Consider the following 15,487-nt stretch of genomic DNA (forward strand, 5'->3'; position numbering starts at 1 on the left):
AGATTTTGTTTTCTAATAGTCTACTTAGATTACATAAAGTTTATTTTTTTCTAGATTTTCCTTCTTCATCAATGTCTTTGAAATTGTTTAAGGGACTCATCAGGAAAGAGATATTAGCACATCTGTGTATAGTATTTCTCTTGCCTGTTGATATTAAAGTCTTTTCAGAAATATGATTCATTAGACTCCTGATAGCTCATGAAGGTGCTTTCTGAGATGAATTTCTTTGCCCTCTCTATGTAATCATAAAGCTTATTTTCTCAGGGTATGGTTTCTTGATTTCCTAAGCATAGGGTTCTTAATGAAAGCATACGGCTGAGGCTGAGGCCCTGCAAGAGAGGATAATTCCAAAAGCTAAAGGTAAAACACCAAGGTAGTATACCAGTGTCCCAGTCACCCCTTCATCCAGTGACCATTTGTAATTTGGAGAGTGATGATAGGCCCATTAGAGAAATAAAGGAAGCAATGGACTCTCAGAAAAATACTTACTGTGCACAAAATTTTACATACAATTTTAAACAGTATATGAATCCCCAACTCTAATTATTGGTCATGTAAAAGGACTCACGTAACTCAGGTTATAAAGTTTGCCTTAAAGGTCACAAAAACAAAACACAAGGACTTGGCATTCCACAATAGAAAAAAGTCTTGCCCTATATGAAGGTAAGCCATTTCTCAGTGGTTAGTGAGTAAACCCAAGACTCACTTCAAAATGCTCTTGCTTCAAAACTTCATTTGAGATTTTCATGAGATTTTTATTCCACATCATAGGAAAAAAAATCCACCCCAAGCTTAACTTTCCAAAGGGTATATAAATGATAAGACACATTGATATAAGCAAAGAGATTAGAAATGATAGAAAATTCAAATGTGACGTATAGTGCTTTCATTTAGAGGAATGGGGAACTGTACTTCATAGGGACCCACATTATTTCATCTGCACGTGAAGGGCCAGCTAGGGCTATTTCTGTTCAGAATGGCTTAACAGACACTAGGCTCTTTTTCTGACATTAGGCTTCCTTGAAAAATATCCCTGATATCAGAGGCTAGTCTTGTTCCAGCAGCCATTTACTTATAGAGATCTCTTAAGGTTTGTTTTAGTGTATGAAAGTATGAAATGTTGCTATAGTTGGAGCTATTCAGTGTGGACATGAAGGTGCTGAAAAAATTGGGTACAGAAGAAGAGCCCCCAAAATATCTAGACCCTTTAGAGTATTGGTAAGAAACCTATGGCTTATAATGAGGGGAAGGATCTGTTTTTGGACTTTTTGCTTGAAATTGTCCCTTTTGAATTTGCCATCCTTTGAACATAGTCTCCACATTTGCCATGGCTAGCTTATAAGGCTAAATTGAAATGGGTACAGTTTTCATGCCTGTGAACTTGTGGATGTTTGATCTAAAGTATGATGCAATGTTAATTACATTGAACAAAGACCATAGTAGGCCCAAAGATCTGGAGTGTGTGTGTGTATGTGTGTAATTTTTTGTCATCAAAACTATTTGTATATCACTTTGGAAAACAAATGGAACTATAGAAATTATTGGTAAGAAGTGCAATTTTAAAGGCTAGAAAGTTGTCTTTCATTATTTTTATCCCCTTCAACAGTAAAAAAGGCAAAATAGCCAGGCTAGAGTCATAAAGTTTCTCATTCGAAAAATAAGTATTTAGTCATTAAAATACAGTTGCAACAATTATCTTAATCTAGTTTCTTTGAAAGTGTATTTCAAACATGATAGTGTTTTGTACCTAAAAGTAAAAGCTACTCACAGTCTTACCATATAGAAGAAAATGAGGTTGAGTTTAGGAGATGCCTGTCAATGGACTCTTTCATTTTTAAATGGAGATAAGCCTTTACTTTGAGTTAAAGTATATATAAAATAAATATATCCTTAAGCCATCAAAAAGAATGAAGTCTTGCCATTTGCAACAATATGGATGGAACTAGAGGGTATTATGCTCAGTGAAAGAACTCAGTCAGAGAAAGACAAATACCATATGATCTCACTCATATTTGGAATTTAAGAAACAAAACAGATGAATATAGGGGAAGGGAAGGAAAAATAAAACAAAAGAAAAACAGAGAGGGAGGCAAACCCTAAGAGACTTAAATTAACCCTTAGGAAACAAACTGAGGGTTACTGGAGGGGAGATGGGTTGAGGGGATGGGATAATTGGGTGATGGACATTAAGGAGGGCACTGGATATAATGAGAACTTGGTGTTATATGCAATGATGAATCAGTAAATTCTACCCCCTAAAACTATTAATACACTGTATGTTAACTAAATTAAATTTAAATTAAAATTTTTAAAAATAAAATAAATATCTTTTTATTTTGGGAAAGATTAAGGTAAATTATTTTTTCTTTTTTTTTTAAGATTTTATTTATTTACTTGACAGACAGAGATCACAAGTAGGCAGAGAGGCAGGCAGAGAGAGAGGGGAAGAAGCAGGCTCCCCGCGGAGCAGAGAGCCCCATGTGGGGCTCGATCCCAGAACCCAGGATCATGACCTGAGCCGAAGGCAGAGGCTTTAACCCACTGAGCCACTCAGGCACCCCAATTTATTTTTTTCTTAATATTGGAACTATTATAATCGCACTAATAATTTTATATTTCTCATGGGTTTCTTCCATTTTCCCAGCTCATTCTTGCTGTGATCAGTAAGACACTCTAACTAAAGTTTGTGTTGATATATATCGAAATCAGGTGCAGTGTAATCTTATGTTGTTGTTAAAATCATTAGAATTTTGCAACCAATCTCAAATGTGCTCGTATTTATTATGAGAAATTACTTAAAGATATTTACCGTCTTTGTGAGTGAAATCACTATATTTTCATCAGGAAAGGTTTGTTATACATTTATGAAATTTGCATTAGAGAACACGTGAAGAATCATTATTCTTAACTTTGTTGAAATAGCAATTTAATTTTTTTTCATAGAATGAATTTTGGAACACTGAAAAAAATAAATTAAATTTAAAATAATAAAGTAAAATACATCAGCATTTAAAAAAAGAGTTCAGAGAATAATTGACAGATTTAATGTCACTGGAAATTTTAAATATCAGTGAAAACAATATTGTTTCAATTTTTTTCACCAAACAGTTGTTAATCTCACAATTTAATTCAGTTATTTTACCAATCTCCTAGAAGAGTTTTGTTCACTTTACTCTTACTTTAAAAAGGAATTAATTTTGATTGAGAATATTTAGAAGATATTTCATCCACTCTGTGTGTAGGATATTTTGCAAAGAACAAATAACTCTATATTTCCCATTTTTTTTTTGTACTGCATTTACAAAATGTGAAGAAATAGGAGTGTTCAAAGGGAGAAAATAAGAATTACTATTTATCATTCACTGAATCCTTACTTTAATACTCATAAATCTAAAGCAGTATTGGATGAAAAGTTACTGCCATGTCTGTTTTTCGTTGCTTTTATGAGTAATGATTTAATTTTGGAATGGTGAAAACTCAGCTTCAAGTTGCTACTTCTCGATAGCTGAGTTTTCTGATAATGCCAAATATTTGCCAGCCAGCTGGTGGTTATTGATGCTATTTGTTTATGTTATTTTAATTAAAATCTTTTTCATCAGTATTATATATTGTGCTTTCATTTTTAGTTTTAAAGTAAACCAGGAAAGCTGAGAAGGAGATTTCATTCTGTTATCTTAAAAGTTCATATGTCACAAAGTAATTTTTTGGGGTTGTTCCCTAATGGGTATTGTTTTAACATCAGTTATTATGTTGCCCATTAGTACTGGGTATTGTTTTAACATCAGTTATTATGTTGTCCATTAGTACTGCTATGTTCATAGTGCTACTCAAGTATCACAGTATTGAGGACATGTATGCCCTTAACTAATTTTCTTGATTTAAGTTTTGTTTGTTTGGTTTTTAATTTCCTTGTCCCCTTCCTTGTGAATTCTTACTGCTGTCAGTATGCTTTCCAATACCAACAAAATGCATCTTCAGTAGTCCTGTGGGGTTGAGTAATAGAAAAACTCAGGATTTTGACTGTAAAATTAGTGAGGATCTAGTGGGTTTTTGGAAGAATAAAGTCTAGGAGCTCAGATTTGTGGTGTTATTTATTGCTAAGTTAGAAGCCTTTTTTTCACTTGCTTTTCATTCTCTGGCAAGATTTCCAAATGATAGTTTGCTGAGATAATTTGCTCTTTTCTGAATTCTGCTGTTTGATCTATGGATAAGTGAACACCTGTACATTAATTGCATTTTAGTTGTTTCTTATTGCATCAAAGGTATTTTGAGATTGAAGGATGGAAAATGCCATATTTTAATGAAAACAGAAGTTATAATAAATACGTTGAAACATGCTTTGTGCATATTCTTCTAATTTTATTTTGATTTCTGCTTTAAAGTCTACCTTAATATCAAACGTGACTTAAGGTCATATGAAATAAGTTAAAACGTTTAGAAAAGATTGACAAGGAAAAATAAAGGAAGAAAATTAGGCTGCAGATTTAACCATGAACATTCTAACACACGTGCTTTGAGAAAAGTACCATTAGTCATTAAACCTCAGCTTCCATAACATGAAAATAAACCAGGTAAATACACACTAATTTTTCCTGACACTGACACCAGAGAGAAATTTCTTTTGAATAGTTTCACAGAGAAGATAATCACCATCAGAGCATGATCTGTATGAGTAACACCATTACCATGATCCGTATAGTCCAGAACAATATCTGAAAAGAACTGTGGAAGCAGGGAGAGGGAAGGGACTATCTGGAAATGTCATGTAGACCAGGTGCATGGTTGTGTGATACTCTGGCTTAATTCAGAGTTAGATTTTTGAGTATCTAAGTTGACTACTGCATATCCCTCACAAAGATCTCTGTAAATACTTTAAATGCTTTAAGATAATGCATTCCAAAAAATATTGAGAAACGTTATATTCCAGAATATATTCTCTCTGAATTGCACTTGGGAGTAGTTCAGTGCCACTAGGTAATGGTGGAATCATGGATTTAAACAGCCAGGCACACTGGCCGTGAGATTGCCTTACATTCCTGAGTAGAAGACCATCCCGTCTTCTCTCGAGAGCACCCGTGACCCAGCCAAGAAACCCTATTGGGCCCATTAAGTCTAGGCCAGTGAGACTTATGATTTTTTTTTAAATAACAGTTTTTGTTATGAAAATGTTATCTAAGATGAAGCTATTTTGAAATTATTATATTGGAAACAAATATTTTTCATTTATCCAGCCCTTAAATATTTAGGAACTCTGGAAGAGAAGTCCTTTCTTGAGTCAGTAAGTTAATCTTTGATCAACCTTAATGTGGTTTGCTTTATAAAAATAAGTGTATATGTGATCTAAATGCATTGTGAGTATTGGTCCTTCCTTTTGTGCTTTCTCTTGCCTGATATATCTTCCATCATGTGCAGTTTGAGTAGAGTTAGAAGCCTTATACAGTCTGACCACTTTGACACTGTGACAGAGATTTAGATAGTAACCATGCAATATTTTGCAACCTGGTTTCCTGTGGCTATGATTTGAAAGTTTATGAATATGGATACTTGTTCAGATTTTTCTCTAGGACAATGTTGAGGCATAAAATGTTCTCAAAATTTCCCACTGAGAGTACAGGAATTTCCAATTAAAAAAAAAAAAGTCTTTTAATACATAACTATAAATTGTTTGAATTAAATAAAATAAAACAAGCAAAAACAAAACAAAACAAAAGGGGGGGAACCCCAATATTTACCGTAACTTTTCTTTGCTAGAGCTCTGGTTTTAAAATATCTATTTATATTACCAAAAATATTTGCTAGAGTATATTTATTTCCTGCTATTTTTTATAACTTTACTACATACTTTTAAATGCTAAACACTATCAGTCCCTCATAAGTACTTCCATTTTGTTCCGTGTGCCCTTGGAATTCATCTTCAGCATCATCTATTGTTCTTGTTATTTATATCCCTAAAACCGTGATAATGTATCAGTCTCTGTATTTTTTCATTTCCATGTCTTTGGGATGTAGAGAAAGGAAGAACTTGATTTGACATTCAGAATTATTATTGCAGATTAATATTGTTTTGCTAGTGTTGCCGAGGTGTGAGGTCTAGATAAGGATTAACATTTTCCTTTATCAAAGATATTTACAGCTAGAATGCTTTCTTGTAATGTCTCTGCTGTGAACTTAACCAGCACTACCATTTCTTAAGCCTGTGGTTAACATCCAGTCCCCAAACAATGAAAACATATAAACCCCGATTTTTTCCACAGGGTTTCCTGGCTGGTTATTCCGAGGCTTTGCACATGACAACCTGTTCTCCCACGTGAATGGAATACTCAGTCTCAATGTGGAAGCCTGGTCAGTTGGAAAGTTGCAGTAAAATATTTCCCTCCTGTGTGCAGCACTTCCAAAATTCTTATTTATGTAGAATCATTGTGTTAGAAAAAAGAAAAAAGTTTCCCTAAATTTGTTAATTTTGTGCTTTGTTATTCAGGGTACTTTACTCTTGCATATTTAGCTTCTGGGAAAGAAATTTCTCCATCATTAGGCCTCAGACCATATTTACACATGAAAGGTATTTCTCTCTAAGCTATTATGTGTAGACATCTTTTTGCCTTATCATCAATGATCTTAACACTTTTCTTTAGATACATTTTTATTGTCATTTAATATAGATAATAAATACAACTTGGTCTAGATGTCCTGAAGACCATGAACATCCTTATTTATTCTAAGACACAAAGGTGTGTGTGCGAGTATGCATGTGTGGTTTTTTGTTTTTGTTCAGAACTTTCAGCAATTTTAATTAATCTTCTTCTGAGGCCTGCAGCATGAGGTCAGTGCAGAGATAAAGAATAAGGGTATAATTACTCATCATGGTGTTTTGAAAGTGTTTCTGAATTCTGAAGCTTTGTATCATCTCAAAAATCTAAGTTTATATACTTTTCAAAACTAGGAAAAATTAAGCTGATGACCAATGTTAACGATCTCAAATAGCTTTTTACTTCTCAATGTCTTTTAGCTTACTGAAAGTAAATCCATAAAATTTTCTGTGCTTTTCCAAAATCCCATAATTTAGGGTGACTTAATATATATTTAAACTTCTAGTTGTTTTCTTAAGACCATCAATCTTGTTATTATTTAGATGATTTGGCTAGGAATATAAACTGAAAAAAAGGAATCTTAGGAAGTTAGGATGCTTATAACCTATTAAGATATAAATATTAAAATGTATTCCATAGCTCATATCTATACCAAATAATTTTTAAGGTATACTACAAGCCGGTTTCAAGGAAACATTTTCAAGGATTTCTTGAGTCATCAGGAAAAAAGATGAAGGGATATAAGAGCCTATTGGTTTCATAATATAGAGTAATTCAGTCACAGATATTTTGCTGATAGATGTATTTTATTCTCCCACATTAAAACATGATCCTATAAAGAAGAAATGACAAAATACCTATTTTTACATTGGGGATACATTGTGCATTCTGATAAAATTATTTCACAGTCCAGGTATTTTTAGTTGGGGTTAATCTAGATACTAATGTATAGATCATCTGACTATACTATAAAAACAACCATTTTCTCATTACCTTAGGCTCCCCTTGGCTTTATGGAAATTAACAGAAAAATGTATGCTACTTTTTTTTATATGTGATGGCCCTTTCCCTCATCCTTTAGCAATTGGGATTAAAGAAATACTCATTCATTCTGAACACTTGAGCATTGGTTTTACACCAGGCCAATTAATAATTTCTGTAGACAAAGTGACTTTAACATTTTTCTAAGCCCATTTCAGAGCATACTTTGCAGAGATTACTGATACTACATATATTTTAGTTATGATAGCTAATTAACGATTAATGTGATCTCTAACACCTATGATTTCATATTTTTTATAAAGATTTTATTTACTTATTTATTTATTTATTTGACAGAGAGAGAGAAAGATCACGGTTGGCAAAGAGGCAGGTAGAGAAAGAGAGAAGCAGGCTCCCCACTGAGCGAGAGCCCGATGCAGAACTCGATCCCAGGACCCTATGATCATGACCTGAGCCGAAGGCAGAGGCTTAACCCACTGAGCCACCCAGGTGCCCCTATGATATCATATTCTTCATTTCAGTTGTGTATATATAAAATAAAATCTGTTTCTGAAGTCCTTTATAATTTAAAAAGCTGGCATATCTCATTTAATCCTCATGAAACTTTTGCAAGAAAGTGGCATTAACCCCCTTTTATAGAGGAGGACAAGGTTTATAGAGATTTATCAAGAATATGGCAGAGTTAGGGATAGAGTCACAAATCTCTAATGTCAAGTAAAATGCTCTTTTTATACAAAAGCTAGCTTTTATTTTTTATAGGGAAAACATAATTATTAGTTTCAGATATAATATAAAGTTATTAATAGGGGAATTAAATATAGAGTGAGGTTCTCTGATTATTCAAATTTTCAAATAAGTAAACTGTGGGAGCAATTCCTTAATTTTTATCTGGCACTAGAACTGATGGAGGTGCTTATCAGTATTATAATTGGAAATACTTTTCAGTATATATATTTACACTCTAATGACAACTTACATTTCTGTGGCACTCTACAGTTTGTAAAGCATCTCATGTGCTTTATCTCAGACTACTCTTGCAAGAGCAAGGGAATACTGTGGGAGTTTCCTGTGACATTGAGGGATAATCTGAATGCCTGAGCTCAGAGGTTAGTCAGATTGATTTTGATTCCACATCACTGCTTTGTAGAATTGTGTGGTCATAGGGTTGGTGTTCCATCAGCACTCACATTCACCAAAAGGACATATAATAGCCAGAAAAGAACTAGCTCTAACAAATATGTTCATGAAATTCTAGATCAGCTACCAAGCCTCTGTTCTCGTGCCCTAGCAGTATTAAACAGAGATGGCATCACAGGCCCTTACATCTTTCTTTGGAGGTAGTTCAGCTCTGGAGGTTCTATTGAGTATCAGCAATTTCTGAATATAAAAGTCCTTGGCACCTCATTAACTTAATAAATCATAGTGGATGCATTTACTTGAACATTTACCCCGAGAGAGAGAACTTCTTTTCTCAGTTCTGTTCTGTTGGTGGTTCTCTCGTAGAAGCAGAGCACATTGCTAACAAAGGGGAATTTTGAAAGTCAAATTTCTAACAAGCATTTAGAGAACAGCCACTCAAGTGAATCCCTACGGGCTGAATATATTGTAATTCTTCCATCAAGTGGCACCTTGTGTTTGTGTGTATTCTCAATCAAAACCAGAATTTGGAATTTTTAACACTTAGAACTTTTGAAGGGGTTCTTGCTGAGGACTACTGATTTGGAGATGTCTCTAACCGTGCCTCAAGGGACACAAATTCCTTAATTATGCAGCATATGCTGTCAACTTATGGAATGAACCTTAGTGTATATATTGAATGAAATCACCAAGAAGTGTTTGGGGGATAATGTTTTCCCTATTCTAGGGACTTAGACAGATAGTAATTCAGTAGTGAATGATAATTTATTGATTTTACATACACATAGTATTTATAGTTATTTATGACTTTAATATTTCACTGATTATATGATTCATGATTAAATTTAGCAAGTAGAGCTTCCCATTTTATTTTAATGCCTGGATTCTAAGACCTGTCAAATAATATTTGTTTCTTATTCCTGACTGCTAATTTAACTTAAGTAAAATCAGGCTTTCTGGGACTTCGCTGTACTGTATAGCAAATTATGGCTTATTTCAAAGTTAGCTCCACTATAATTTTTAATTTAGGGGTGGGGGCAGACACACTTGACCTTTGTAGGCATGGGACTATTTGAAATAAACTTCTAAAATAAGAGGAAGTTATTTCAAAATGGTATTTTTATCATATTAATCAGAAGTTAAGAACTTCTTTTCTCAGTTCTTAAACTTTGGATTTTAATTCTTATCTATGAAAAGAAAGCCCTTGTAAAATATTAAAATGAGTTAAAATGTATAAAGTTTTTAATCACATTTTAACCAAAGCAATACTTACTAACTCATGTGTGTTGACCATGGTGCTCAGTGTAAAAAACACCCTCCCTTCTCTCAAATTAAAAACTACTTAGAACTTGAATTGGTTTTTTGTGTGCGCATGTATGTCTATTCAACATGAATGTCTTTTCAACAAACATAATTTTACTGAGTATTTTGTTTATGTACTATGCTATAATCAAATATATGAGGATTTATTTAATTTTTCTTAGTCCCAACATACATCCTACTATAGAGGATAAACAGAAATAAAAGAGGGAAGCAGTTTAAGAGGTATAGAAAACCTCTGGTAAAGATGATTCTATTGATTTTTGGTCTATGAGTTTTATAAGTTCTTTGGATATCAACAATCTATACTATATAGGAAGAATAGTTTTCTTTGAGATGACAAGTAGCACACTTATGGATATGTATTTGGAATTGCTCACAGTTACTGGGAGTCAATCTTGGAATCCATTTCAGTCCCATCTTTTATCACCAGTCATTATAATGAGGTTAAAAATCTGCGGTGTATTTCTTCTGCAAGTGGAAAAGAAGTTCAAATTGTTTAATACATAAATGCTTTGGTGTGGATAACCTTTGCTCTACTACTTACACATTAGATAGCCATTCCACTTGGTCAAGTGTAATTATCATGTATTGTTAGATATTTATTGTGTGAAATCAGAATTATGGTTTTCTCTTTATGGTTTTAACATACTCACACACAGTCATGTGTCTGTATGATTTAGAAAGCATTTTTGTTCCAGTGACTTCGGTCTTATTGGAATCCATTGTGCTTTGACATTAAATATCACAGGATACAAAATTTTAAATCATAAAGGTGCATGTTTATACATTGCTACATTCTCTAGTCACCATGACCTGGGTTAGGAAAAGCTAGTTCTCTTTACAGAAGGCCCAGGGGTCCTTTAGCTGACTTTTATTCATTCAGTGAATGTTGTGTGCTTGTTCATTAAGTTTAATTAACTACTTTTTCATAAGGGATAGGATAAATGTCTATTTTTAAAGTCTTAACAAAAAATAATACTCAAAATTACAAAACTTCATTGAACTTTGGCTGTTTATGAACTTGAGCCATTTCAGTAGACTCAGACATCTGATATATTCCCTGGATCTAAGTTAATGCTAATAGTAAATTTGTTCTTTTATAGTTATATTGAATATTAGAAACAAAATGGTTTTGTATTAAGTCCATAAGAAAATACCCTGAATTTATCATTTTGTAGCCATGCTACTTGGAAATCAATTCCTTTAATTACCTGTTAGAAAAAAATCAAGGAAAATGATTTATATTAATGAAATACTAGATTCTGAATATTTTAGAAGAAAGTTTTGTCCAGTGTTGCTTAGTCCATTAATAATAGAGAAATGTGAATTATAAAGATAAATTACAGGGCTTTAAAAGTCAATAATATCTTTAAAATTTAGTGATTACATGGAAAGAAGAAAAATAAGTTTAAAAATACATATTTAGATCTTAGAATTTATTTTTCATAAGTCTTTAATTAAAAATATTAGATTTTAATAGATGATAATGAAATTTGTGGTAAGAAAACTATTAGGAACTGTTCAGAATGTGAAGGAAGTATAATTGTATACTAAAATATGTACAAATATTATTGTATTTTTAAAATATTGAATCCCCTCTTAATTTACATTTAAGTAGCAATTTTTAGTAGGTACCAACAATACTATGCATGAACAAAATTATCCCATCTTAAACCATTTAAATTAGACTCTCCATTTGAGATCATTATGATACAAAGCTTATAGATGGTAGGATACCATTGCTTGAAAGCATTGTTTTTATAATAAAGTGCTCGGTATCATCACCAAAATGTACCAGAAACATCAGCTTTGGGTCCCTTGTATATAAGGAGCACTTTTTACACAGAGGATATTCATCAGATATGTATAACCAGATTTATTTAGGACAAGGGGAGTGAAACACAGGGTTGAACCCCACCATACAAGGAATTGGTACATGAACCAGAGAATGATCCCAATAAGAAGTTCCGTTTTTAAGAGCTAAGTTATTGAAGAATACAAAAAATTTCCCTTGAAATCTTTAAAATGGGATGGATTTTGTCATTTTTTTTTAAATCTCAAAGACTTCTCAGAGCAGTTCAGCTATCAACTTAATGACTAATTTTCTTCTTTAAAGCCCCACAAATCCCAGATTCTATTAATCTGTCACAGTATTTCAGAATGAGTCAGCATTTAAAAAGTCATCAGACTTTCTTACTCCTACATATATGAAAATTTAGGGGAAAAGCTTTATGAATTATTTTAATCTTTTGAATGAAATTTGTAGTTACTACTTAAAAGTACTTAACAGTTTTATTTTATGCTACATAGTTTTTCTTTCAAAATGAACAGTGTTATAATAGTAAGGACAAAGCAACTTTAAAAATAAGTATGTGGGCAGGGGATGGGCAAAATGGGTGAAGTGGAGTGGGAGATACAGGATTCCAGTTATGGAATGAATAAGTCATGGGAACAAGAGATACAGCATAGGGATTATAATCAATAATATAATAGTGTTGTATGGTAACTGATGGTAGCGACACTAGTGGTGAGCCTAGCACAATGTATAGAGAAGTTGAATATGTTATATGTGTAAACCTAATGTTAACATTACCTGTCAGCTATAGTCAAAGAAAAAAATTAATTAAAAAGTAAAGTTTTTCAAACAGTAAAAGTAAAAGGGGGAAAAAAACCCTGTTCTTTTACTACTTTCCTTATGTTCCATTAAGTGAGATGATCCAGAAAGAAGAGTAGAAATATATAGTCAAGGCATACATTATAAAGTATGTGATTTTGAAAGGGGTAGAGACTCTGTCCAAAACAGAAACAGAAACAGAATATAGTTTCTGCTAATGCAGTTTCTAATATTCAAACCTTTCCAGAATATACTTTCATGTCCATGACATATTTGAAGAACATTTTAGTATTTATTGCACTATATATAACAATCTCCTTCAGCTTTTCTAAGATACTACCTAAAAGGAAAAGAGAAGCAACTACTAAGAAACTTAGGTGCATGGATTTTTTTATGCCTGTAGATTTTAAACATTTTTACATTTCCTACCATATTTCTTTTATAGTGCCTGTATCAGCCATGCCTTTCATATATATACAGTTCTTTACTTATGACCTTCACAGATACCACCCAAATGCATTTTTTCCAACACTCAGCTAGATAGCTCACTTAGTGGGCATGCCTGACTCACTTTCTTAATATTTTTCTTTTTAAAGATCCATCAGGAGAAAAATATTCATTGATCTATTTAGTATTTAAAATGTAAAAGATCATTTATTCTCACATTGACCCATGCTGGCCTTTCTCCTATGCAAATACTAAACGCAAAGCACTGCGGCTTTCCACTATTTTTTTTCTTTTTTTCCTCAGGTGCTTTCTGTAGTATTTTATTTTTAAGCCACAAAAATCAAAATTAATGGTTCATAAATTCATGCTTATGAAATTAGGATTTTTAAAGTTTTTAAAGTCTTTTTTATGGCTTTAATAAAATTGAATTTTTTGTTTGTTGTATGGTACTATTGCTAAAAGTTATTCATGGTACTTAATTTATTCAACACTGTGCTAAAAATGTATGCCGTATTGTCAGCTGTTAAGGCAAGAGGATAGAGACCAGAAACTGATTATGAAAGGATATGATAACAGAAGAGGAGAAAGAGAGACATTAAGTTTTAGTATTTATTTCAGCTCAGTGAATATATTTTTTGCCAGTATCACTAGATGGCAGGCTTTGCCTTGGAATGGTTCGTCTTTTGAGGGAAGGTTGAGTAGGTTAATCCAGCTCTTTCAGCACTTTTTATGTGTGTTTCTAGACCGATTTACGAGAATAAAAAGTAGTATATACTATTAAGTGCATGTGTAACACACATTCATTGCAAGGATTCAGGTCACAGCCTTTGCAATGCAAGGGTGTATCATTCTGGGATGTGCACAGTCAAGATTATGATATTTATAACGCTTTATTTTATAGACTGAAGAAGTCATACTTACAATGATGCATTTTCCACTTTAAATCATTGCACTTTTCATTTTTTCCTGTGGTGCAGGTGATTTGGATTATTACTGGTTGGATCCTGCCACGTGGCATAGCCGGGAAACATCACCTATTAGTTCGGTAAGCTTTTTGGAGAACAAAAGTTTGGAGCTTAGGAACAAAATGTGCTGTGTATTGTCCTATGTTCGATGTATGATAGATGGCAATCTTACTCAGTTTTAAGAGAGAAAATGTTCATTTAATTTAAGGCAGTGCAGTTTAGAAGAGAAATAGAAAATAATTATTAAATGATGAGTGTATATAAATGAGATATTATTTGGTTAAAGGTATCAACATTAACAACTCATAATACAGATTCAGTTTTCTTTCTATTAGCAGATATATTTAATTCATTTATTTATTTATTTATTTATTTTAAATATTTTCTTTATTTATTTGACAGAGAGAGATCACATGTAGGCAGAGAGTCAGGCAGAGAGAGGAGGGGAAGCAGGCTCCTTGCTGAGCAGAGAGCCTGATGCGGGGCTGGATTCTAGGACACTGAGACCAGGACCTGAGCCGAAGGCAGCGGCTTAATCCACTGAACCACCCAGGCGCCCCTAGAAGATACATTTTAAATTTCAATTTATTTCAGAGCAGTTGTCGAGAGATTTACTAAGTTGCTGACAACTTTTTGAACTATTTAGTTTAAGAATCTACCACAAATAAAATGTAGCTGTCAATGCAAAATTGTTGTAAGCCTACGGTAGAACCCACCAGAATAAAGAATTCCCTCGAGAGTGCCTTTAACTGAGGAAATCACATCATGTTACAACCAATGATTATGTGTTTATAGGAAAGAAAACAACTTATCTTTTTTTTAACTCTGTTTATGTTTTAATAGCATCCTGTAACGTGGCAACCATCTAAAGAGGGGGATAGATTAATTGGACGTGTTATTCTTAACAAGAGAACAACCATGCCCAAAGAGTCAGGTGCATTACTGGGTCTGAAGGTAAGTATGCTGGTTTAAAGTGTTTCTTAAAACTGGAGCACAGTGTGGGCTGCGTTCAACAAAGTTTCTGACAATGATTTTTAAATATCTTCCTCTCTTCTCTAGAATACAGTCCTCCTAGTGAATATATTTGTTTATATATTGATATCTTATGGTAGATTTAGTGTTTTTATCTAGGTTAATATTTTAAAATCATTGTATTAATATGGCATACTAATGTGTTAGGAAACTGCCATAAGAAGGAGGAAAATAAAGAATTTTTATCTGAGTATAAAGTTCAAGGACGATTTTTACATTAAAAAGGTTTTAATGGATGGTAGTAAAGTTAGATAATGTGAACTGCATAATTTTATTGTAACTTGACAAGCAACATAAAACATCATTAAAGAGATTGTTTCCTAAGTACAATAGAATTTATGGTAATACCAAGAGAGTAAAATGTATCTTTTAAAACTATT

General features: G+C 32.8%; 1 protein-coding gene across 49 annotated transcripts in view; it reads left to right on the forward strand.

Moving 5' to 3' along the window:
* Positions 1-15,487, forward strand: part of RIMS1 (regulating synaptic membrane exocytosis 1) — a 501,274-nt gene that overhangs the window by 316,359 nt on the left and 169,428 nt on the right. For all 49 annotated transcript variants that reach the window (XM_059178404.1, XM_059178408.1, XM_059178427.1 and 46 more), the window contains 2 exons: positions 14,088-14,155; positions 14,919-15,029. In XM_059178404.1, coding sequence (XP_059034387.1) covers positions 14,088-14,155; positions 14,919-15,029 — 179 coding nt within the window. The remainder of the gene's footprint in view (positions 1-14,087; positions 14,156-14,918; positions 15,030-15,487) is intronic.

The sequence above is a fragment of the Mustela lutreola genome, chromosome 6 (genome assembly GCF_030435805.1).
Source record: "Mustela lutreola isolate mMusLut2 chromosome 6, mMusLut2.pri, whole genome shotgun sequence".
NCBI classification, from domain to species: domain Eukaryota; kingdom Metazoa; phylum Chordata; class Mammalia; order Carnivora; family Mustelidae; genus Mustela; species Mustela lutreola.